Consider the following 23,589-nt stretch of genomic DNA (forward strand, 5'->3'; position numbering starts at 1 on the left):
GATTTGCATTTCCTGATGCCGTACTTTAATGGCAATTAATTCGACTCCTCGTAACAACACAATTACCGTGGCATTTAAAAGAGTTATGGGGTACCGTTTATTTTATTACGTTTACTGGCTTATGATTTTGTCATTTACAGGGCGATTGTATTGATTAACAAGATGGAAGGCTCGGGGCCGGAAAGTACTACGTCAAGCTATCTTCGCCTCCATCTCCATCAGTTGGACTTCTTGGCCTTCTTCTGCTGCTTGCTCTTCAGTTTCTCCTGCTTCTTGAGCTCCTTCTCCGTCAGCGATTTGTACAACTTGTAGCCGAAGAGGGCTGTAATGCGAAAAGAAGGCAGACGGTTAATAAGCTGACTTGGTTACGTCTTGAGATCAAGGGAACTGAGACCGAATATGGAGACCAGGAGAAAGATCACTGCCGACACTATGGAACTGGAGTAGGTCTGTGCGAAGTGGGCGTGCTGCACTATTCGCTCCTCGATTCTGCCTATCGTCTCCTGGAACTTGTCCTTCATCTCGGCGAGAAACACATGCCGATCCGTTTCGGCCAGGGACTCCAGCTTGCTCTGCATCTCGCCGATCCGCTTGACCAGATCCATTGAGAACTTGCTGCTGGGCCCCGTTTTGGCCACGATCGATTCTACGGCCTTTTTCAGCTGCTCGATAACGCCGAGCTCGTCACTGGATCCCGACAAACTCATGTTGCGGAATTTTCGGAAAAGGGTCTAGGTGTCAACTACAGGCCGGCATGGGTCTCTGGCAAGTACTGCCTATAGGGTTCCACTCTATCTGTGTCTGCGGTGGATCTTATCGAAAATCGAACGCCTATAAACGAAGCAAACATTCTAGCCGAGGCTCGTGAGTGTGAGTGCTTAGAGTGCTTAGGGCCGCCTCCTAAACCTTATCGCCTTTTAACCAGAAACCCAGGTGGGTGCGGATACCGCGCCCGATAGGGGTTAAACGGCAGTGGCTCGTTCCGGAGGACGCTTACCAAAGACGATGAGTATGAGGGCCAGCATCACGAAGAACACCAGGTACTCCCGGGAACTGTGGCCCGGATGCCCGTACTGGCGCATGAAGTCCTCCGGCGACGGCGGCTTCGGGTTAAAGATGCTCTCGCGGAGCTCGGCTCGCTCGTCGTCCGAAATTCCCTCCATGCCCTCGACCAGCTTCCAGATCTCGTCGGCACTGGGCATCTTAAAGTCGGAGTGTCCGGGCTCGGGGCCGGCAAAACCACCGGCTCCTCCAGCCGCAGCAGCAGCTGCCACGTCCTCAGCGAATGCCTGCTGGTTCACCGGATCCTCAGCCATGATCTAATCTCTGTGTGCGGCTCTAATTTACGGGCTGTGTTCTGTGGGCTCTCGCCTTTAGCGGTTCGCGTCTGAATGGATGGTATATAGGAAATCATGGTATTCGGTTTATGGTTCTAGTTTCTGCACTTCAGCATGCTACTGGGGGGCAAACAAAATCACAGAAACAAACAACGTGGCAAAACAAAATTTTGATTATCTTTAACACAAGTTTGACACGCGGCATGCAGAGATAATACCGACTAAAGCTATTGTACAAATCACATTAATCACTTAAACTATGATATTTTTCCCCCCAGATCACACACTTTCCAATGCTAACTAATTTTAGTTAATAGATCGCCGGTGCTTACGTGCTTTGGCTTCTGCGGTTTGGGAGGACTGAATGAGTCTCTCTAAAATTTATATTAAAATCAATATGAATATAAGCCCGCACTCGTGTGTAATCAGTCGCTTGTATTTCATTATTCCCAGATATGCCCAGTAGTTGACTTTTCGCTGCGCTTTTCGGTGTGCCTCCTGCCTTCGTCAGCATATTTCCAAAGGTGATCGCGAAGAAGTTGGCATTGTGGAGAGCATATGGGTAGAGTATATGCGATAAGGGAGAGCCACTAATCAGTGCCGGACAGACGAACACATAGAGTCTCACTCGCGAGAGATAGATGGCTTCGATGTTACAAGATAGCCACAAATGCTCACGCCCACAGTTCCTCAACTCGAACTTCCCGAACTGTTTCTAAAGAACTTAAAACTCATAAACTTATAAAATCCAAAGTTCCAAGCCAATATACATTTTATATCGGGATCATATCCCCAATCTCGCCCCCTATAAAACATTACCCATGCCCATATACAAATGACTTTCCCAATAAAGTTACTTTTGGAACCAATATGTCTCTTTGAAGATCTATGCGAAAATGTGCTAGCAACTCTTAATTGATTTCATCGAAAGGTGCGTTTTTCGGAGGAGGTTTGACTGTACAAGTGGGACCATTGATTGGTGGCAGGTCGATTCCTTATCAGAGGGCCATTATCGCTCTCGAGAACCACAAACTTTTGGCTACGTACGCAAGAAAACCGGAATGACACGAAGTGGCCAGATAGAACACGTAGGACCAAGTTGGCAAAGGCAATCAAAATGGAAAGTATCTCAAACCAAAACAGATAAGAACGAAAAACCAAACATCCAACAGCTGTGCACTACAAACGGCTAGCAAGCATTCGACTAAGTTGCTCGCTTGGTGAAAGTCTTTCGACCCATTTAGTCGCGGCTTCGCTACGACTATAAAGATATTACATGCATAACACTGGGAGGGGATGGGTCTAAGGGGGGTAGCTAAATGTGGGGAGGGGGTCGGCCGAAACTCACCTGCCAGGGTAAAAACAACAACTGCCGGCACGTAGAAGGCGAAGTCGGGAATGGATTGCTGGAACGGCGAGCCGGCGTCGGTGAGGTCAACCATGTTGGATCACTGCAAGATTGTCTGTATGTCTTTGGAAGAGCACTTGTGCGTCTGCAACACAATTCGGGCGTTCCGCTTGCGACTTTATCTCAACAATTACGAAAAAAAAACGACTGGGAGAAGAGGAAGCTGCGATTGTCAGACGAAAATGTTGTACTCCCTACGATTCATCGATAGATTGCAGACTTGTATACGGTACTAAGCCAACAGTGGCCTGGTCCCACTAAATAGCCGATTGAAAGGTATCGTTATCAATCGTATGGCGCAAAAATTTAAAACTCGACGAGCAAACATTTGTTTGGTGCGTACTTTTAGTAATAACGGGCAAAACATCAATGTAAATGAACATTTTCTTAATATTTTATTGTGTCTCTTGTAGTCTATTTATATGCAATGGGAGATAATCTGAAAACCTGCCCATGTTTTGCCTCAGATACTTTTATATATTGCAGGTGTGATCGTCAGGTAATTTTATCTCTATAATTGCCTTTAAGTGATTCAAAATTAGATGAATATAAAAAGATAATTTGGTTCTTATTTAATGACTACTTTTTATAAATGTATATACATTGTACAAGCACCATCCCCATCAATTAGGGATGTTAGGCACCCAAACCGCACTGCGTCACATAGGCCTTGGCCAGAGCACACTGGGCATTTTGAGTCCACCGATGAGCGGGGCAGTTCTTGAAGTACTCCATGTAGGTGCACCCGAGGACGATGGCTGAGAAGGGGCTGCATCTTGGTTGTTGCTGCTGGGGCTGTTGCTGCTGCGCCTGTTGTTGCTGCTGCATGATAACAGCCAGTCTGCGCTGCGATTGGGGCTCACACTTGGAGTAGGCCATGGTCATGGTTTCCACATAAAGGGAATCGTTGGAGAACTTGGATGAGAGATCACTGCGTATGTTGGCCAGGTTCAGTGTTTGGGGCCCATCGATATACTTGGAGGAAGTGAGGATGCACTCAGCGAGGCACTAAGTAGGTCATTTATTATGTAATGTAACTTTTAAATAATTCCCAATTATTTTAGATTACTCACTGCTGCCGTGTCCAATGATGGAGGAGCTGCCTTCTGTCCATTTGCTGCTCCTAAAATCCGCTGTGTGCACTGATCGGCAACCTGGTCGCGACCCCCATCCTTGCAGCAAAGTGCTGGATCCTAGAAGAGTGTGAAAATACGTTAACAATCTCCTTTAAATTCCAGAAAACCAAACTGAAAACCCACCACTAGTTGCGGCGGTCTTTGGCAATCAATAGTGGTTTGGCCATATACTAGACGAGTATATAGGTTCAGCAAAGCGAAGATCACAAGATGTTGACTGGGCGACATAGCTGCGATTGAGTGAATAAAATGACTGATATGAATATGAAGTCGCACGGCCCATTTTATATCCCTCACGCAGCTCCACATCTAATGGAACGAAAAGAGTAATGGCCACTTAATAGTGCCAGCCACGCATGACCAGAAAAGCCCAGCAAAAGTTCATTGTTGCAATCTGCTGCTGTTTGGGGCCAATGTCATAAATAATGTCATGTTTTGGGCCATTGACATTGCAGTAAGGTTATAGTTCGTTATATAAGCATAGAACGTTCTTCGGTCAATTAAACAGCAATTGCCGAAAAAGCTGTGGTGCTGGGAAATGCCGCTGCAAAGTGTGTCATGGTGTTCGAAATGAGCAATAATTGCGAGTTATGTTTAAATTCCGGTTAAAGAACATGATTGGGCTTCGAGTAATTTAATATTTGTGAAATAATCAATAGGCCAAATGGATTTCAATTTCGAGTTTTGCCGCCCAATTAATGCATCAAGTTGGCAGTACCAGCATGAAGAAGCGTGAAACGATTGCTCAGTTATCGATAACAATGGACGCGGGCACCAAAATGTGAGTAAAAAATCATGTTATAAAAAATATGAATTAAGGGTTTAATATTGCTTATTTCTCCTAGCTTAGTTGTCGGCGATGTGCGAGGTCGCTTCAAGCAACTATTTCAGCGCGTGGAGCAGGTCAACAAAAAAGCGGGACCCTTTGAAATCCTTTGCTGCGTCGGTGACTTTTTCGGCGAAGACAAGCAAAACGAGGAACTGATTGCCTACAAAAATGGATTTAAACATAGTAAGTATTGTGGAATTTAATCATGAACCACTCTCTAAAAGCTCTTCTTCTCCCTAGTCACCGTACCCACATACATCCTGGGTCCCAACCGAAAGGAGCACGGGAAATACTTTGAAAATCTGGCGGACGGTGAAATGTGCACCAATCTCACGTATCTCGGTCGACGTGGGGTCTACACGCTGAGCAGTGGCGTTAAAATTGCCTATCTAAGTGGCTTGGAGGCTCAGGGCACTGCAGATTCCGCTGGCTCGGAACACGAGTTCACCAAAGCCGATGTCATCGCCGTAAGGAACTCGTGTTTGGTGTCCAAAAACTGTTCAACGGAGTACCGCGGCGTGGATGTGCTTCTCACATCGCAATGGCCATTCGGCATGCAGGAGAATGAAAACGTACGTCTACATCTACAGTTCGCATTACTATGTATTTAACAACGGTATTCCTCATTTTAGGCCACAGCATCCAATCTGGTATCATTTCTTTGTCGTGAGATAAAGCCGCGCTATCATTTTTGTGCCATTAATGGAGCGCACTACGAAAGCGCTCCTTTTCGGATGCCCAAAGATGAGACTACGCAGTTTGAGCTGTGCACTCGCTTCATTTCCCTCGCGGAAGTGGGAAATGCTGAAAAAGCCAAGTACATCTATGCACTCAGCCTTAAGCCAGTAGACAAATCACGCTTATTGGACCTGGTGCAAAAGACCACAAATGAAATTCCGTGTCCTTTTATTGGCTTAGACTTAGGCGGTGCTATTAACAAAAATGATTCGGTGGGTTACTTTTAAATATCTATAAATACCTCAAGTGACTAAAGTTATTACTTTTTCAGTCCGAAAGTCGACAGTACTTCTTCGACATGAATGGTGGCAGTCGCAAGCGCCAAGGCGGTGATAATAAAAGAGATAAACGACCTAGAATACAACAGATTGAGCAAGGTTTGTCTAATGCTATACCTTAAAAGCTGCATCGTTAATACTTTTCCTATCGTTGTAGATAAATGCTGGTTCTGTTTATCCTCACCTGATGTGGAGAAGCATCTTATTATCACTGTGGGCGAACATTTTTACTTGGCTCTGGCCAAAGGACCTATCAACAAGCATCATGTTATGATATTGTCCACCAAACATGTGCCCTGCGCTGCCCAACTCAGTCCAGATGATTGGGAGGAACTGAACAAGTTCAAGGCAGCTTTGCGAAAGTTTTTCAAAACCTTAGGTCAAGTGGTGTGCTTTACTGAACGACACTACAAGTCCGTTCACCTACAAATCAACGTGCTTGCCTTTGAAGAAGGCTATGCCTGGAAGATAAAACACAGTTTTGAGGTAAGCTCACAACATTCGACCTTTAATAAAATATGTTATGTAGTACAAAACATTTCAGGATAAGGCGGAGGAATTTAATCTGGAATTCGAGACACTTCCGGCATTGGATTCTGAAAAAATGCTGCCCGAAATGGGCCCTTATTTCCTGGCCGAGTTACCCGACGATGGCACACTTATAACGCGGCAAATGAAACACTTTCCCATTCATTTTGCAAGGTGCGTTAGCTTCTCGATTTAAGCTTACAACTCTTTACTAAACACATTTTTTCAGGGACGTGTTCTGTTCGGAAAATCTTCTTAACTGCGACGAGAAAGTGAACTGGAAGGATTGCCTCCTCGATAGGGACGAAGAAGTGGTGTATGTGGAAGATTTTCGAAAGGCTTTTGCGCCTTTTGATTTTACAGACGATTAAGCAAAGAACATTTTATGTATAGTAAAAAGTTCATATCGGTTGTAATTGCTGAGCCCTTGCTAACAGTTCATCCATGTAAATGCTAAAACTACAATTTAATTAAAAAATATTCGTAAAGTCGTTGCGCTCAAGTAATTTAGGAGTCACGTTGGTAGATTTTGTTGAGTATTTGCAGGAAGGTTTGGTGAGGCACCCCGCGAGAGGTTTGTTGTATGTGAGTTTTAATCATGTTGTACGATTCCTCCTCGAAAATGGCATATGTGGATGGCAGTCCAAGTTCCTTGTACAGTTCTTTCACTCGCTCTACTTTAGCTGGTTCTGCAAGTAAATTCAATAGTCAATGTCTAATTATGAGGGTTAGTTTACCTATTATTACCTTCTTTGCCATAGCAATCGACCATGATTTGCTTTTGCTCGACATTGGCTCGCTGCATCGCCACCACTGCCAGCCACGAGCACTTGTTGTCCTGAATATCGGTTCCAATTTTACCAGTCACTTCCGGATTGCCGAAGCAGTCGAGGAAATCATCTTGAACCTGGAAAAAGTTGCCCATTTCTAGGAGAATGGTCTTAGACTGTCGGAAGGCCTCTGCGTCCTTAAAACTAAACAATAAATCGGAGAGTTAGTATGCGGAATGAAATATATATGATATCATTGCATACCCAGCCAAGTGCAAAGCAAGGGCGAATGGAAGGTAGAAGGAGTAATATGCAGTCTTATTTTCGACAATTGCTTTGTAGTTTTCCATGGTGAACTCCGAGACACAGCGGTTCGAATTCAGTTGGTCCAACGACTGTCCGCAGGTAGTGATGTATGTGATTTCGTGGAAGAGCTCCATTAGGGCGACATAGCAGTCCAAGTGGCTGAAGTGCTTCTTAAGAATGGCATACATGGCGTTTTCGATCATAAGAGCATCGTTAATGGCAGTCAGGCCAACGTTTTCCACCTTGTGCCAGCAGGGTTGACCGCGTCTGGTGGTGCTGTTGTCCATCACATCGTCTGAGATGATGAAGAAACTCTGGAGCTGAAACATGTCCGATAATTTGTAGTAGGAAAACTACGTTTTGCGTTGAACTCCTACCATTTCCACACACCAGCCCAGATACTGGGCCAGTTTTATGTTCTCGGGCGTGAGATCCTGGGCGGGAACAAGATTCTTATACGTGAGCACGGTGAGGATGCCGCGGTTCTTCTTGCCCCTGGGCACATTGTACTGGAGGACCTGGGCGAACCATTTGGCTGCGTCGCTGCAATTGTATGCCTTCGTCACGGTGGTGATGTCACGCACAAGATCTGCAAATCGGAACGGAATTAGCATTAGTATTTGCATGATAATTAATAATGGGCATATATAAACAAATCTCACCTGGGAAGACGGCCATAAAGTCGCGACTCTCATCTTTCGACACCGTGACGCGAGCGGCAATGGGAACCGAGTGATTTTGGAGCGTCGATAAGGTTCTGTGGACAAAACAAAGTTGAGAACAATGGAGTCAAGAACTAACACCAGGCACGCACACAAACACACACATGTACACATCTCTGGTCTACGTGACTGCATAATTGGGTAATACACAAACTTTCTCCCCCACTTCCAATCAAGCAAATCAGACCCCAAAACTCCGCATCCGAAATCACGCCCAAATCAGGCATCCGATACATGCATACCATACCGGTCGAAACGTAAACAAAACAAACAGGCAAAGGTCAAGTGCGAAAACCGGTAGATTGATTACCTGCTAGTCTTCTTCAGCTTTTGCTCGTTGACCAGTTCGGTGGGGAGGCCGCCAATGGTGTCCATGGACTTAAGAATGGGCTCTGCGTTGACCTCGTCGCTGGTGGAGATCAGGCGCTGCAGACGCAGCGGGCTAGCCAGGATCCGCTGCTGCGGCAGGAGCATACGGGCGAGTTTGAACATTTTATTTATGATTATCGGCAGGTAACTATTCGCTTCACGAAACGGCAATTCAACTTTGGGTACCAAATTGCCAGTGTGACCGAATCGGGATTCGCGAAAGAAACGCTAACAATAACTATAAATAAGTTTATAGCAACTATTTATGGCGGAATTTATTTTTTGTTGATATTGGGAAGTACAAATTTACATTTTAAGGTATGTTATTTGATAAAAATAAAAGATCAGAAAATATTTCTGTTGTAATTATTTTTGATATTTTTGCTTTTTATAATAACCAAATAAACTTACTGCGGAATATAATTATGATTAGTATAAAAACTATTTATTTTAAATTCAAGATCTTAAAATTATATCTTACACTCTACTGTAACTGTTTTGGCCACACTGTTTCGATGCATTTGTCGACAGTGTTGGAAATGGCCTGACATACACCAAAGGCAAATTGGCAGCTGAAAACGCGAATTAAACTAAAATGATGGATGAGCAGCTAATTGACGAGGTGGCGCAGCACGGAGTGATCTACAACCGGCAGAAGTACTACCTCAACGGCGGCGCCAATGGTGGCAAGTACGAGACTAAGGACGAGGCCTGGCAGCTGATTGCGATGAAGCTGCGCACGGATGGTGAGGAAGAGGCGCTCCTCCGGAAGACCTTCTCTATAAATGTTGTCCTCCTTTCCAGTGGACACGTGCAAGAAGCGGTGGAAGTACCTGCGCGAACGCTACGTCTCGCAGCGGAAGCAGGGCGATCCACCTGTCTACGAACACCTGTCGCGTCCATACCTGGAGAAGATGAAGTTCTTGGACCAGCACATCCAACCGCGCAAGTCATATCGCCATGTGCCAAACTTCCTAACATCTCCGCAGTCCGCCAACAGCTCCGGCTACAACGAATACCAGGTGGATAAGTCGAATGGCTCCATGAAGAATGTGTCTCAGTTTGGAAGCTCAGGGCAAGGTCACCTTTACCACCAACCGGATCAGCAGCACACAATGAGTGCTCTGAGTAACGCCGCTGCATCTGCGCTGGAAAACGTCAATGGCCAGGTTAAGATCGAGGCTGACCAGGTGTTCAGGGATTTTGCGGCTGCCGTGGCCTCACAGCAGCTTCAGCACATATCACAGTCACAAATGCAGCAACAGGCGGCGGCCGTGGCAGCTGTGATGGCGGATTCCTCGCAAGGCTATCAGGATCAGTACAAGGATGGCGCCGTGGGCATGAACGGGGCCCAGAACAGCGCCGGCAGTCTGACCTCAACATCATCCTCGATGAAGTCACCGCTGTCGTCGCCGCTGCAAGGAATTGGGGCAGGAACCCATCATCCTCAGCAGCAGCAGCCGCAACAACAACAGCAGCAGCAGCAACAAGCGCAGCAACAGTCGCCGGCTTCTGAACAGCAACTTCCGGTGGTCCATTCCTCTTCCAGCGCCACTGGCGCTTCAATCGGCAACAGTTCCACCCTGCAGATGCAACAGTCACACGTTTATAACTCCAAGGGAGATGTCTTAGACTCTTCGGCATCTGGCAATTTCCATATGAAGAAACCCCGTGTTCAGCTTAATGGCAATGCACACAACCAGATGACCAGCAATGGGAGCCACTTTGGCAATGACTCGGACGACGATTCCGATGATAACAGCCATGATCTGATGGAGCCGCAGGTTTTGATGCAGCAGGAGAATCACTACAACAATTCGATGCCCATGCAGCGGGGCAATGGAAGTGGGAATAATAGTAGCAGTAATAGCGGGAGCAACAATCCCAGCGGCAATAACAGCCACAACAACCAGCCGCAACAACAGCACCAGAACATGTTTCCGTCAAACACGGACTTCCTCTTCCAGTTGTACCAGCAGTTCCCACATCAGGCAAGCAGTTCGCACCCCTCCAACTTCGGGAAATTTCAGGCGCCGCCCAATCATCCGGGTGTGCAGCGGTTGTCGGAGCATTTGCTGGGGGAATTAGTCACCACGGAGCTGCTTAAGATGAACAAGGAACGGAAGAAGAGTGCACAGAAACGAATCCTAGAAATACTATTCTTCGACGATTAAAGGGCTATCTACTAGGTACTTGTAAATAATGTAATCTATTATCCTTAACTTATGTTATTCGTTAGACGGTTGTCAGATAATTGCGTCGCTTTGGTCAAATTTCCCACCAAGAAGTCATTTGCAAAGCTGTACGTTCTCTCGAACACTTTTCAAATGTGCTAGTCAAGACCAGCAATTAGAATTCCATATCTGCATTAATTTATGTTTTATATATGTTTAAGAATATAATGAATGGTCTTAATTTATTTAAATTCTTATTAAAATATACTCAATGGAAGGTGACTTTCCAAAATGAAAGTTTGGTAATTTATGTGTAGTTGAGAGTATAAAAATGAGCATTTTTCCTCCTGTAACTGATAAATTTGTATATGGTTGTATTTTTTATGAATTTTGATGGTGCTGGCTTTTTTGGCTCGAAAGTTTGCAACCGCATCGCCACAAGTAATTAGCTTCAGTGTAGCCATCATACAGAAAGAAGTTCCTAATGATATGTAAAGCCTCGTGACCCACTGAGGCATAATTTCAGTTATGTTCAGTAGCCGCCCTGTTGCTTGATTTATGAGTGGCCTTTGACCGATCCTCCGATCCTCCGATACGCCGATTGCCCACAGAGCGGATGCAAGTGCAATTGCTGCACAACCGCAAAGCCCCGCTGGCTACTGTCTGCAGCGGAAAGTGCCACTGCAACTGGCAATTGGCCTAGCTCGTTAACCCTCGAATGGCCAAGCGGCTCAATGTGCCACTGCAACTGCAATCCTGCACGCTGATTAATGACCAGCTTTGCATTCCTCTGGGCAGAACGAAAGTCGGCGGTGATATGGATAAGTTTAGGCTTTATTGCGTTTCATATCTTAGCTGGTAGGGAGAATAATTACTTGCTTGTGTTTTCTGTTGTTAGCCTTAGATAAATTATGGTAAATAGCATAAGATCATAATATTTGGATACTGGTCAGTGGTGCGATTCTTAGCTTAGGCTACTTGATGGACCATCGAATGTTCGAGGGCCCCACGCATTTGGCTAGCGTATGTGTTTACTTGTCGGGTTGTCTTTGATTAACTGGAGTTAGAAACCTTTAGCTTATTTACAACTAATCACAGGAGGATTGGAGTTGGAATCTCAGACCTCCTGATTATCCTCGGACTCGGCCACCATGGTCAGACTTCGCAGCGATCTGTGAACGAAAGAAAACAAAACGACCAAACGTTAATCAGCTAGCTCAATATTATTCCAAATATTTCGTAAGAGAGCGGGAGTGATGAGTTCAGATTCATTTGGCTGATATGGTTTATCGCCTTCGCAACCAGCAAGCCTGCTTTTTAGTCGGAATCTGACAGCTCATCAGCATGGACAACCTACGCCTCTGCCTGCTTATTTTGTTAGTCTGTTTAGTCGGTGGTCATGCATGTCTGATTTCAGTTGGAGATTGTGCCTAACTTGGGAGTTAACTTCTGGTTTAGTTACAGGTGAGATGCCCACGTTCCAAGGCCTGTGCCAGATGCAAGGCGACTGGTGCAGTACCAACTGCCAGATAGCCGGAGGACGGGACGGACTTTGCAACAAGGTGGGCCTCTGCGTCTGCAGACCCTTGTAGTAGTGGTGACGTGACGGTTAGACAAATCGGAATAAAGGCGAACATATTTACAATTGCGAACGGTGGTCGGGGACTCTGTCTGCGGATCTGTTACATTATGATGGCCCTCCACTTGCCTGGAACGCTCGAAGAGCGAGGGATCCGTGTAAATGGGCTCGCTGGGATCCTCGAACTGGTGGCTACTCTGGTTGGTGCTACGCATGGGATTTATCACTGGCAGCTGGCACATGCGCGCCAAGTTGCTGTAAAGACATAAAACTCCCCATAAGTGGACCGGTTGGGCGATTGGCGACTGGCGACTGGCGACTCGCCGTTCCTCACCCCGTGGCAAATGTTTTGTGTAATGAGCCGCCGAACATGGACATGTTGGTGCGAAAAGCGTTTGAGGCCCGATTCGATGCGCTCTGATTGGCTCCGCCCCCAGTTCCTGCCCCTGCTCCACCTCCTCCTCCATTCAGGTTGGGCATGTGTCCGATCTCTGTGAAGCGCTCATGGGTGCGTATGGACGAATGGGAGTGTCCGAGCGAGTGGATCGGCGAGTGTCGGTCCACAAGTCGGTTCTTGGAGATGGATTTCCAGTAGCGTCTGCAAAAGGCGCCAATTAGCACTGATCTCTTGCCCGTTGAAGGCATCCTACCTGTATCCCAGGCCCGCTACCAGCGTGATGCTGAATAGCAGGATCATTAACAGGATAATGGCTGTGATTAGGCCATGATACTCAGCCGGAGTCATGCACACTGTTTCCACCGGGGCCACTAGCTTGCGGGGATACGACTCCTTCTCAATTTCCTCGCGGGTTTCAAAGACCTTAATCGATTTTATTAGCCTATGCAGAATATCCCCTGCGACCAATCAAACACTTACCTCAATCATTTCCCGCACTTGCTCAGGTTCCTCAGTCTCCTTGCTCTTCTCGCCCGATTGAGTCTCATTCAGAGGAGCCTGACCCAGTGTGGCACTCACGGTGGTGCTGTTCACTACGGTGACTTCATCCAGTGTGGATGCCTCCAGTTGGCTGCTGCCCTCCAGAGCCAGTGCCTCCGGTTCGGGTATCTCGGTGGTGTTTAGAGATCGCCTTCGGCGACCAAAGGAAGGCTCTTGACGACCCGCTGGTCCAGGACAATAGGCTGGCTGACATCCTTCGCGACAGGAGCGAACGGTGGCCTCGAAGACCAAGAAATTGGACTCAGGTATCTTGAAGGCATTAAAGCGGGCTTCCAAGGTGTCGCCATCGCGCAGCTTGTCTAGTTCGGGGAAAACAAATGGATCCACGGGGCATCCAAAGCGGTCTATTAGCTGTATACTGCGTCCGGAATAGGGATCCCTGGCCACCACATTGGTGGCAAATATGTCGGTAACGTGGTTGTAACCATCCTGTGCCTCTAACCGGAAGGTCAGAGGATCACCCACAGCAATGGTGGTAGTGGGTCTGCCCTGGTACAGAATACTCAAGCGCACCTTGGAACTGAGAGTGTTCTCCGCCGGTAGATATTCAATGGGGATTGGACTGCCGGAGCTGAAAAAGAATTGTAGAATCAGAAGTTATGATCGTTAGATTGAGTATCAGCATTACCCAGCTCCTATGTAACCAGAGCTAACCACCGCCTCTCCAGGGCCACGGAAGATGCAGGTGAGGTTGTACCGCTTATCCCTGCTGGTTTGCACATTGTCCGAGAACTGAACCACCACTATGTTGGTCAAAGTATCGCCGTACTGCAAGATATAAAATTTATAATTCCATTTGCAATTGGGGTCTAACGAAAATTGAAAATATGAAAGTTGTTCAAATAACTATATATTCTAGAGGACTCTTAGTCACTCACCCGCTGAGTTCCACAGTCGGGATATCCCTGTGGTCCGCTGAGCCTCAGTACGTTGACCGTGCCACCATTTCCACGGAAGAAGCAGCGATCGTAGAATCCATAGGTGTATATACGTCCCAAAAAGCCCTCCGGCGTGCGGATCGTGAACTCCATGCCTTCCTCGTTACACGTTTGCGTGACTAGATTATATCGTTCGAACAATATAGTTTATTTTAATATAAAAGATTTACATTTCAATAGGGTAACCACCAACCGTCCATGCACTCGCCATCGCTGCGTCCAATGCTGCGCTCGTAGAAGTCATAGTTGGAGGCGTCGAAGGTGCTCGGATCGTGGATGTCCAGCTCCCGCGAGTCTCTGTCGCTCAGCTCGCAGTTCGGTGAGTCTCGGTCCCGGTCGCGATCCCTATCTCTGTCCTCGTAGCCGGAGGCAGCCGAGTCTCTGCAAATTGAAATTTACAATGTGAATTTGTAGCGGCTCGTGTACTGATTATCTTGCATCTTCAGTCCTGCTCCTTCCCCACCCACCTGTAGTTGAAGCTGCGGCACACAAAGTCCCGCGACTCGATGCACTCCCTCTCACACTGGATGAGGCTGGGGACGATAAGAGCCCGTCGCACAAAGTGGCGACGCATCTTGTGCCTGGCGGCTATTTGCTTAAAGTTGTCGCTCTCCTCGCAACGGGTGATTGGTGGCCGCGGGGGACCCGAGTTGACACTCACGCCCACACCCACATGACCTCCTCCACCTCCTCCGTACGGAGTGGGTGGATGCGCGAGACCCAGACCAGGCAGGGGAAGGGGACGATCGTCTAGGCCATTACCACCATAGGGACGATTAAAGGGACTGTCGTAGCGGCCATAAGGACCACCACTTGGTGGCCTTCTTCCCGGCGGTCCATCGTACTCCCGATCGTAGGGTCCGTATCTATCGCCATACCGCTCCTCGTAGTCGTAATCGTAGAAGGGAGGTGGTGGACGCTCTAGACCTAGTTGGGTATACTGGTTAGCATAGATCACTTTTCAACTGCTCTTGCCACCAATTGAGTTACGGGTTACAAGTTGGTAGTTGGTTAGTCCCTTCCCGAGGTACTTACCTGGTCGTCTGCCGAGATCATTGGGTCCCGGGCGGTTGCCATATTTGTAGATGTCAATGGGATACCGATCGTTGCCTACCGGAAACCGGTTCGGGGTGGAGGCATACTTGCTGGCGCTGCCCGTTGGAGCAATAGGCGCTGGCGGATATCGCTTGGCCGAGTCGGGTTCAGGTCTCCTGGCACTATGCACGATATCATCATATCTTCCCGGTGGTCCCCGCGAGTCTGGCAGATAGGGATACCTAGGAGAGTCCATCGACGAGGGGCGGTAGCGTCTGTCCGGGAATATGCTGTCGGGAGCATCTCTGCCTGTGTAGCCGCCCACGGGATCCCGCTCCCGGCTGGGAGGGAATCGAGAAGGGTATCGGCCTTCGTATCGGTTTTCTCCATAGCGTCCGCCCCCATATCCGTAGGGCCGGAAGGGAGCATCGTCGTCGGTGGGATAGGGTCGAGTGTGCGGCAAATCACTGGGCAGGCTGTTGTCATTGATTCCGGGATAGGGTAGTGGTCGGTAGGGCAACCTATCACGCTCGCGATCTCTTTCCCGCTCCGGATACCGTCGATCTCCGTATCTGTCCGCATAGCGCTCCGGCGGGTAAGGCTCGGGATAGCGATCTCTATCCCTGACTCCTGGGTACCTATCTCTATCTACAGCGCCTGGATAGCGATCTCTGTCACCAGCTACTGGGTAGCGTTCTCGATCCCTATCGCGGTCTCGGTCCCTTTCGCCATTGACACCCGCACCCGCTGGATACCGATCTGACGTGGGGTTAGTGAATTAGTTGTCAGTAGAATTAGCATTAGAATGGTGTGGTCGTGTATGGTAGTTCTGGTTGTGGGATTAAGGGTTAAGAACCTCAACAACTAGTAAACTTACCATAATCATCAGGGAAACGATCATAGGGTCTGTTGTAGCCAATGCCATCTCCTCCAGTGGGGTACCGGGATCCATAGCGATCTGGTGGATAGCGGTCTCTATCGCGATCTCCGCCATACGGATTTCGATCTGATTTAAAAGTATATTAGCAGTGTATTTAGAGATCATAAAGTGCACTGCCTACCATATTCATTGCCCGCAATGTCCGGATAACGATCGTATGGCCTGCCATAGTCGACGCCCTCGCCCGCTGGCAATCTTGAGCCACCAGAACCCGTTCCGCCATGCGAGCCTCCTCCGCCACTTGACCCACCCGACCCGTAGCGATCGTCGTGCTTATTAGGCTGTCTCCAGTTGCTGCCCGACTGATCCCCGGGTCGCTTGCCATCGTTGCTGCCACCGTGCCCACTGCCATCGCCATCGGCGCCTCCGCCCACCACATTCACTGCAAGAAGAGAACCAGCAGCTATGTCAGGGATTACTGGCCCGCTATTAGCACCTCCTCTAACCACTTACACATTAGATTCTCGTAGTAATCATAATCAGCATCGTATATAATGCGCATGCCGTCCTTTTGATTGTACCGACTCAGGCGACAAGTACGAAAACGATCGCTGTACACCGCAGACCTGTAATTTGCGATAGGATAGAGTGGTTGGGTTAGTGAGGCAGTAGGAGAACCACAAACACTGTAAAGCCATGCGTCGAGGATGGGAATACACTTAAACCCTATCTTAACTACTGCATTACGGAATATGTATGATGATTACGATTTGATAAGAACTTAAGGTGCTGTGTATTATTTTTGCCACAGTAGACTCAAATTGTACTTAGTTGCATTGAAAGATATCTTTAAAGTTGGTCTTTTCCATGAAAGTCTAAAGTTAGGGGGTTGCTCTCATTTACACAATAACTTCTATGACTATCTTAAACATAAACTTAAACGATAGGAACGAATAATTTCAGTAAAGAAGAGCTTATTTATAAGGTATGCTTCAAGCAATGGCATAGTATTTGTTGAACTAAGAAGACCTTTCGCAAGGGTATTAAAACAAGAATGGCAACGGCAACTTCCGAGGCCGAAAACGCACCTGCACTGGAAGCTCGTCTGGCGAAGACACTCGTCCAGGCACTCGCTCAGCGAACGGCCCGTGATCTCGGAGTGAAACTCACCGCCCAGCCTGGAGTTGCGGTACCGCTGGAATGCTGTATCTGGCCGCCGGCCGCTGGAGAAGAGGTGCGAGGTGACTGAGTTATCTGGATAATCGTTGGCTCGTTCTGCAACGGGAATACAACATAACGTAGAAGTAGACGTAGAAGTGGAAGTGGCAGTGGAGATGGTTTTGGGGAAATGCAAGTGGATGCAACCGTTGTGATGGGATGCACCACTGTAATCTTGTTGTCGCTGTTGACTTTTCTCGACTCACACGAGATCGCCTTTACGGTAGCCACTTACGATTATCGAGGCACACCAGATCGTAGAAATGGTGTGTGGGACTGGAGCTGATGCTAATGTCATCCTTCTGCGATATGGAGTCCTCCTCCGAGAGGATGCACTGTTTGCTCTGGTCGTCAAACTCCACGGATCGGCAGAAGTATCTGCGGGAAAGCGGTGTGCAATTAGCTTAAATGACGCTGAAATAGAGATATTATGCATATGCCTTACTTCTCGGCCCGAAGGCACATGGTCTGGCACTCCTCCAGCGTCATGTTGTTGAATATGTCCACCTCGAAGGGGCCACCCAGGCGCTTGTTCTCCTCCTTGACAAAAACGGCCAGGCCATCGCATCGCCGCTCGGCTAATCAATGGTTCAAAGAGTGAGTCCAAGTGAGTTGGGGACCATAATCTAGACTTACCATTTAGGCAGGTGTTCTCCAGGTAATCGGAGTTGGGATCGTCTTCCATCAGCTCGGGATGGGTGCGTCGGGTGAATCTGCTCAGCGTGCAGGAGCGCATGGTGGAGTCAAAGTTGGCCGATCGACAGACGAAGGAGAACTCATTCAGGCACTTATCCTCACAGTCCGAGCGATTGGCAGCCGTAATCTCCTTAATATCACTGATGGGCAGCTTCAGTTTCTTGCGGGGATGCCTCTCAAAGACGTATCTTCTGCTGGGGCACTCCCTCTCCGGGCGACTGGCTACGGATTTAGGGATATTATATCATAAATAATTCAATATAATATCATCAGCATGCACTTACAAGTCAGGCAGATCTCGTTAAAGTGTACACTATTGGGCACCAGCATGAGGCTGCCGATGCCCTCGGGTCCCGCCTGCTCGGATGTCAAGTAGCACAGGGACTCCTCGTACTCGGAGTTGCCTCCAAAGGAGGTGATCCGACTGCCTGGCTGGAAGTCGAAGCTGGTGCACGTGCGCACCAGGTTGTTGGAGCCGGATCGGTCGCGCAGGCATAGGTCCTGGCACTTTTCCAGCACTCGGAATGGTGGCGCCGTATCCCGCACCACGTCATCGTCGTAGCCCTGGAGCTGCTGGTTGGGCAATCGTTCATAGAGCACTCGGCCTAGGCCGTTCTTGCAGGTGGTTTGACCTGCACAGGAGAATTTATTATATCACTAGGCTATAGTAGCTAAAGATTATGTTGTGTTAAGATTACATTATTATATCTACGGTAGGAAATGCAAAGCTGTCTTTGGCAATGTAATTTATATAAGGTACTGAAGTTATTTATTTACTTCTGATAAGTGTATGTACATACATAGTTTTTACTTACCATTAATTTTACTAAGGCTTAGACTAACCACTAGGGCCGTCAGCAGCAGGTGTAATCCCCTTCCAGGTCCCATGCTGTACGATTATGTTCGATTTGGAGTACTTGGAATGGGGTTTTCTAGCTTGATCGCGGCATTTTCACCGCAACCTGGCTTTTGGATTTGGGTATCGAAACTGTTGCGTGCTTAGCGTTTAGCTGGAAACAGAATTCGTGGTTAGTCGCGCTGGTTTATCCGACATGATCTAATTAGTTCATTGGCCAGCAAAATGACATGGAGTATGCGACCTCAATAGGGAGAATTTCCCCGCGGCGAGCAGTGTGGCGGGTGGAAAATGGGAAAATCACATGAATAGTTAAATATATTTCTGCCTTTCTGCCGCCATAATGTGCACAATGCGTAACGTGAATTTGGATCATTAAACGAAAATCTAGCCGAGCTACGTGTCGCCCCACTCATATCGATCCGCAACTCCGGATGTCGCTTCCGGCTTTTTGTCCACTCAACTCTTTATGCTCTCCGCACAACCCCATCGCCACAAAAGCGAAGTGGGTTTTCGGAAAGCGTTAGCTATTGACCTCAAGTGGTGGCTGTACTTGGAAAGTGTCGCTTTGAACTCCGAATGCTTTTCCAGAATTGTGAAATTGACTATGAAAGGTTACAACTTTGGAGGAGAGAGCTATTCAGGACCATTAAAGGTCTTGCGCCTACGTTTAGTGATCCTATTTTTCTTATAAGTTTGTCTATAGATAATGAGATTGGTGGAGTTAAATACAAACGGACTTATGGGAACCTATCGCAACGAACTGTAAAGGATCAGGAGGTATTAATGATATTCTACGCTTTCTCTTTATAGCCTTTTTCCTTCTAAGGCAATGTTCATTTATACTAAAAATGTTTCAAATGAGATAGATTGAGTTTATCATTAGGCAATCCTTTGATTCATTTATTGCTATGTCCCATAACTATTTGTAAGCCTACACTAAAACGTTCATATTTTTCCATTTCTCTGTACCAAATGTCCTGGGAGATTTATACCCCATACAGGATTAGGTATTTTCCTTAAGACACATAAGATAATGGTGTATTGTATGATATTCATCACTTGTAAGTCGGAACTCATGTTTGAAGGTCACTAGTTTGAATACCGTTTACTGCTGCAAGGATATCCGGTTAATGGTATTGCAAACTTTATTGGGGACCGAACCCGACCGATCGTTAGAATATGGCGCGACAAACTGAATTCGAGAACCCAACTTTGCGGCTGGTCTGCAGTCGGATCGGTGGTTGGACCATTACGATTACCATTACCATCGCGATTGCCAATGCGATTACCACTTGCGGGGGCAGCGGCCCCGACTCCATGGCAACAATGGTCGAAATGGGCGAATTAATTAGATGTGGAGACAGCAACAAAGAGCCACGGACACAATGTTCTAAATGCTCGTACGTGGATTGCCATTCAAATGTTAATCAGTGCGGCGAGCAGACCGAAGTTGACAAAAGCCCATCTCCCATCGACCGGCCACTAACCACCCACTCCACCCTCCAAATTGGGGAGTCGCCGCTACACCGTGAATAATAGTTGAAGAGATTTTCAAGTATAATGTAAGATCACAGAATCCTTGTATGATGAGTACTGGACACAAATCAGTATTCCGGAGGAAACCTAGATGGAAGATGGATATCAGAATAATCAGATATGATAAAAAATTAATAGAATGCATAATTAAATATAACAAGAAGGGAATAACATTTGTTGGCAGACCATTCAGATTTTTCTCAGTGCATTAGAGCACGCACCGACTGAATTGGGTGTGTTGTTGAAGTTCTGAGAGTGGTGGAGCTATTCGTTCTGGCCGAATGTGCACATGGCACATAATGACATTTCGGCCGGTCAACGTTTCATGGACACGGGCGACTTTCCCACTTGTGAAGGGCATGGAGCAGCATCTGCTCCAACTCCAAATACTTAATACCAAATACTAAACGATCACCGCTCCTCTTTGTCTGACGTTGGGTCAGATCATGACAATGCGTGTCACGTCTGAATAAGTTCGAGGCTGGCTCCAGAGGCACTGCATCATGGGCTGGGGCTCGGGTCGGGCTCGAGCTAGGGCTCCTCCTCTGCACTTTGCAGGTGGGTTGCACCTGTCGCCGCTGGGTGTGCGTGGGTCGACCCCATTGTCGAAACCGAGTGTCAATGGGCGCGGCGACAACCCAAACGAGCCATGCAAATGCAAACGCCCAGAAAGAGTCCAACTTTTATTTTCACAAGCCATATACACTATTGACTACATAGATTCTTGCATCAGGGCTAGCAAACGATAGCAATTCTTCAGAACCTGAAAGTGGACGATTGATATATATTTCTTCCTTCTTTTAATATATGTTTGTATCCTTACAAGCATATAGGTTCCCAGGGTGAAGGGCAGAAAGGGTTCGGCCACATACATCAGTGGTTTCTGGGCTCGTAGTATCACAAAGGATATGTCCTTCTGGATGGCAGGCGACTTGGTGTGCCAATCGTTTATGTCAAAAGCAGCCTGAGCCACCTCCACTGACTGTTGATGAGAAGAGAGCAGGGAAAGTCTTAAAATTCACAAATTCATCGATTAGGGTTTAATATCTAAGCGGAGCTAAGAAGGGCTAGACGTGACTGTATATTTTTTGTTTATTTATTGATGTAACTAAAGTGTCTTTTATAATGTGTATAACTGAAATGTTTAAGTAATGACCCACCTGGGTATAAACCAAAGTTCCAGTGACGCACCACAGCGACAATTGAATGAATGCCACCAGCATGAGGAGCACGAACTTGGCGGCCATTTTGGGATCCACTGCAGCTGCAGCCATGGTCTCGAAAGTGGATATGGAAATCAGTGAGAAACTGGCCATCAGCTGAGCATTGAAGGCGCCATTGAAAGCTCTATTGGCTTTCTCCACCAACCTGCCAAAAAGCATATTTCGGCCTATACTTGTATATTCGTAAATGGCGACGTAAAACTCACATGATAATGTGCTGGTGGAAGCGAACCACCCGACAAAACTCCTCGTGGAACCTTTCATCACTGACCTTCATTTCCCCCAGTCTCCTCATCTCGATGCAGAGCAACTTGAGGTTGAGCGCCGTCTGGAGAAACGCGGTAATGCCCACCATGTCCACCATTAAGATGCTCATCAGGTTGTGCTGCGAGGTCAGACTCTGCCAGATGTAGAGAAACCAAAACGAGTAGGGGTGCAGATCCAAGCGATGCCACTGAAACGGATAGACGCAGTGGAAGGGTAGCTTTCCCTCGCCCAACAGAGGTTGCAGGAAAATAGCGGCGCTGAAGAAGTTGACCAGACAAAAGCAGTTGATATATAGGCCCGATTCGATCACGTAGCAGAGTCTCTGCCAACCCAACACCTCCTCATCGGTATGATGGGGCCTTAGCTCCCGGTTGTAGTAGTCGAAATGCCAAATAAGTTCATCGATCTCGTCGCAACGCAAATGCATGTAAACGATCTTGGTGAAAATTAAGGCCATCTATCAGGCAGAAGTGAGCATTAGTTTGTTTACTTGCGAGTGGGTGAATCAGGAGATCTCACCCCCGAAATCCAAACCAAGTCGTCGCCCATTTCGATCACGTTCTTCGACTCGGGCAGGGCCACGAACATGGTCCAGAAAATGGTCATCACATTGCCCATGATGAAAAAGTTGATCCATCGGTACAGCGACAAACTGGCCAACTTCTTGTTGGGATACTGGCACAGCAAACTGCGAGCAATGCAAAAAGTGGATTATATACAAGATAGATGGAACCGAGCGATGGACGATGCAAGACTCACCTCAAGAAGGCGCGAACATATTGAAATGCCAGGCGTGGGATGAGACCGGGACTTTCCTGCCTCAGCACCGATCGGAACTCGTCCAGGAAACCCCGTAGAAGGCGCAGATTTGATTGATAACCCGAGTCGTTCATTGCGCAAAGTATGAACTGTGCCTCGGCCGGGCGGCCAGTTCCTTTTATACAAGGAGGCCTCCAGGGTCTAATTACCATGTTTATAAGCAATTGTTGTGCAAAAAACGCCCACCAGTTAGATTTCCTTAAATGATTTGATTGCATTGAGAACATGTGCTGCAAATCGCACTGCTCCGATCGATTTCCAGCTACTCATCGGATGAAATAGTTTGATGGACCCTTCGGTCACTCTCCACATCGTTCAATGAACCCAGCATTGGCTTTGGATTCGCGTGACTCAGGTGCTCCATTAGATCATCAGCATCATTAAGAACAATGTATAATATATTGCATAAATGGCGAATTCTGTTTATTCACAATTTTTGAAGCGTATAGCAAAACATGATCATCGCAAAGTGCTCCTCACTCCACCCAACGAAGCAAATAGTTGCGCCGAGTTAGGTTCAATCAACCTGGCTCATAAACTTCCTGTAGCATATCACTTCCATGGGTGGACGCCATCTGCATATCTAAACTGTGTACAATGAGTTATGTCTTAATCAGGATCCCCGGAGGCCCCGCAGAGACACCGATATATGAGCCCAGGGAAATCCAGTTCGATATTCAAATTTCGCCAGCACACTTTTCCTCATAATCCCGCGGCCTGGTAGGCGGTTCGATAGTGGTTCTGGTGTCTATGAAGGCCAACTGGACATCCGCTTCCATGCCAACATGCTAATGCCACCGTCTGATGGCTGGACATGGGCATTTAGCAAGGCCATTGGAATCAATCTGGGATTAGACCAGACCCCTGAGTCCGCAGAGTCCAGGGAGTCCAGGGAGTCCAGGCAGTTCGAGTCAATAGCCCCACAGTTGTTGGCCTGTTGGCGCGCGTCGCCCGTAATGCTTGTAATAAAGTGTGTTTTATTATAA

At 47.5% G+C, this 23,589-nt stretch overlaps 8 protein-coding genes across 14 annotated transcripts; 3 read left to right on the forward strand and 5 right to left on the reverse strand.

Annotated features, from left to right (window-relative positions):
* Nucleotides 1-73: 73 nt before the first annotated feature.
* LOC120457721 lies at nt 74-2,948 on the reverse strand. 4 transcript variants are annotated; one of them, XM_039645221.2, is made up of 3 exons: nt 2,686-2,948; nt 998-1,387; nt 74-322 (listed from the first exon to the last, which is right to left on the reverse strand). In XM_039645221.2, the coding sequence occupies exons 2-3, from the start codon at nt 1,314-1,316 to the stop codon at nt 219-221; spliced, it is 423 nt and encodes a 140-aa protein (XP_039501155.2). In that variant the 5' UTR covers nt 1,317-1,387; nt 2,686-2,948; the 3' UTR covers nt 74-218. The 4 variants fall into 4 exon arrangements, with proteins under 4 accessions (XP_039501155.2, XP_039501154.2, XP_043862764.1 ...); XM_039645220.2 differs by lacking the exon at nt 2,686-2,948 and adding an exon at nt 1,670-1,821; XM_044006829.1 differs by lacking the exon at nt 998-1,387 and having other exon boundaries at nt 2,686-2,936.
* Nucleotides 2,949-3,300: 352 nt separating this feature from the next.
* Nucleotides 3,301-4,533, reverse strand: LOC120457795. Its single transcript, XM_044006736.1, has 3 exons — nt 4,005-4,533; nt 3,819-3,938; nt 3,301-3,753 (listed from the first exon to the last, which is right to left on the reverse strand). Exons 1-3 carry the CDS (start codon nt 4,188-4,190, stop codon nt 3,382-3,384), a joined length of 678 nt encoding a protein of 225 aa, XP_043862671.1. The 5' UTR covers nt 4,191-4,533; the 3' UTR covers nt 3,301-3,381.
* A 13-nt stretch (nt 4,534-4,546) lies between these two features.
* Nucleotides 4,547-6,760, forward strand: LOC120457782 (CWF19-like protein 1 homolog). Of its 2 annotated transcripts, none has more exons than XM_044006733.1 (8): nt 4,547-4,662; nt 4,732-4,893; nt 4,951-5,282; nt 5,343-5,660; nt 5,720-5,825; nt 5,884-6,212; nt 6,271-6,428; nt 6,484-6,760. In XM_044006733.1, exons 3-8 carry the CDS (start codon nt 5,028-5,030, stop codon nt 6,623-6,625), a joined length of 1,308 nt encoding a protein of 435 aa, XP_043862668.1. In that variant the 5' UTR covers nt 4,547-4,662; nt 4,732-4,893; nt 4,951-5,027; the 3' UTR covers nt 6,626-6,760. The 2 variants fall into 2 exon arrangements, with proteins under 2 accessions (XP_043862668.1, XP_043862667.1); XM_044006732.1 differs by having other exon boundaries at nt 4,565-4,662; nt 4,727-4,893.
* Nucleotides 6,636-8,626, reverse strand: LOC120457783 (farnesyl pyrophosphate synthase). Its single transcript, XM_044006735.1, has 6 exons — nt 8,363-8,626; nt 7,993-8,087; nt 7,708-7,919; nt 7,289-7,650; nt 7,002-7,228; nt 6,636-6,943 (listed from the first exon to the last, which is right to left on the reverse strand). Exons 1-6 carry the CDS (start codon nt 8,542-8,544, stop codon nt 6,762-6,764), a joined length of 1,260 nt encoding a protein of 419 aa, XP_043862670.1. The 5' UTR covers nt 8,545-8,626; the 3' UTR covers nt 6,636-6,761.
* A 314-nt stretch (nt 8,627-8,940) lies between these two features.
* On the forward strand, nt 8,941-10,892 carry LOC120457768 (probable serine/threonine-protein kinase cdc7). Its single transcript, XM_044006734.1, has 2 exons — nt 8,941-9,167; nt 9,226-10,892. The coding sequence occupies exons 1-2, from the start codon at nt 9,017-9,019 to the stop codon at nt 10,593-10,595; spliced, it is 1,521 nt and encodes a 506-aa protein (XP_043862669.1). The 5' UTR covers nt 8,941-9,016; the 3' UTR covers nt 10,596-10,892.
* Nucleotides 10,893-11,323: 431 nt separating this feature from the next.
* Nucleotides 11,324-18,787, reverse strand: LOC120457786. Its single transcript, XM_044006731.1, has 19 exons — nt 18,715-18,787; nt 18,184-18,531; nt 17,840-18,121; nt 17,649-17,781; nt 17,439-17,581; nt 17,074-17,260; nt 16,499-16,611; nt 16,167-16,427; nt 15,983-16,111; nt 15,106-15,864; nt 14,538-14,997; nt 14,264-14,451; nt 14,011-14,189; nt 13,761-13,900; nt 13,052-13,703; nt 12,825-12,994; nt 12,509-12,772; nt 12,304-12,429; nt 11,324-11,767 (listed from the first exon to the last, which is right to left on the reverse strand). Exons 1-19 carry the CDS (start codon nt 18,785-18,787, stop codon nt 11,713-11,715), a joined length of 4,662 nt encoding a protein of 1,553 aa, XP_043862666.1. The 3' UTR covers nt 11,324-11,712.
* LOC120457787 lies at nt 11,917-12,240 on the forward strand. Of its 3 annotated transcripts, none has more exons than XR_006356537.1 (2): nt 11,917-11,971; nt 12,054-12,240. XR_006356537.1 is itself a non-coding variant. In XM_044006737.1 (2 exons), exons 1-2 carry the CDS (start codon nt 11,940-11,942, stop codon nt 12,185-12,187), a joined length of 195 nt encoding a protein of 64 aa, XP_043862672.1. In that variant the 5' UTR covers nt 11,928-11,939; the 3' UTR covers nt 12,188-12,240. The 3 variants fall into 3 exon arrangements, 2 of the variants coding, with proteins under 2 accessions (XP_043862672.1, XP_043862673.1); XM_044006737.1 differs by having other exon boundaries at nt 11,928-12,000; XM_044006738.1 differs by having other exon boundaries at nt 11,928-12,000; nt 12,060-12,240.
* Nucleotides 18,788-21,006: 2,219 nt separating the features above from the next.
* On the reverse strand, nt 21,007-22,677 carry LOC120457769 (odorant receptor 47b). The gene is made up of 6 exons (XM_039645266.2): nt 22,544-22,677; nt 22,304-22,472; nt 21,724-22,241; nt 21,455-21,662; nt 21,118-21,276; nt 21,007-21,057 (listed from the first exon to the last, which is right to left on the reverse strand). Exons 1-6 carry the CDS (start codon nt 22,675-22,677, stop codon nt 21,007-21,009), a joined length of 1,239 nt encoding a protein of 412 aa, XP_039501200.2.
* Between the last annotated feature and the right edge of the window lie 912 nt (nt 22,678-23,589).

This window comes from Drosophila santomea, unplaced genomic scaffold, assembly GCF_016746245.2.
Source record: "Drosophila santomea strain STO CAGO 1482 unplaced genomic scaffold, Prin_Dsan_1.1 Segkk79_quiver_pilon_misjoin1_scaf, whole genome shotgun sequence".
NCBI lineage: Eukaryota > Metazoa > Arthropoda > Insecta > Diptera > Drosophilidae > Drosophila > Drosophila santomea.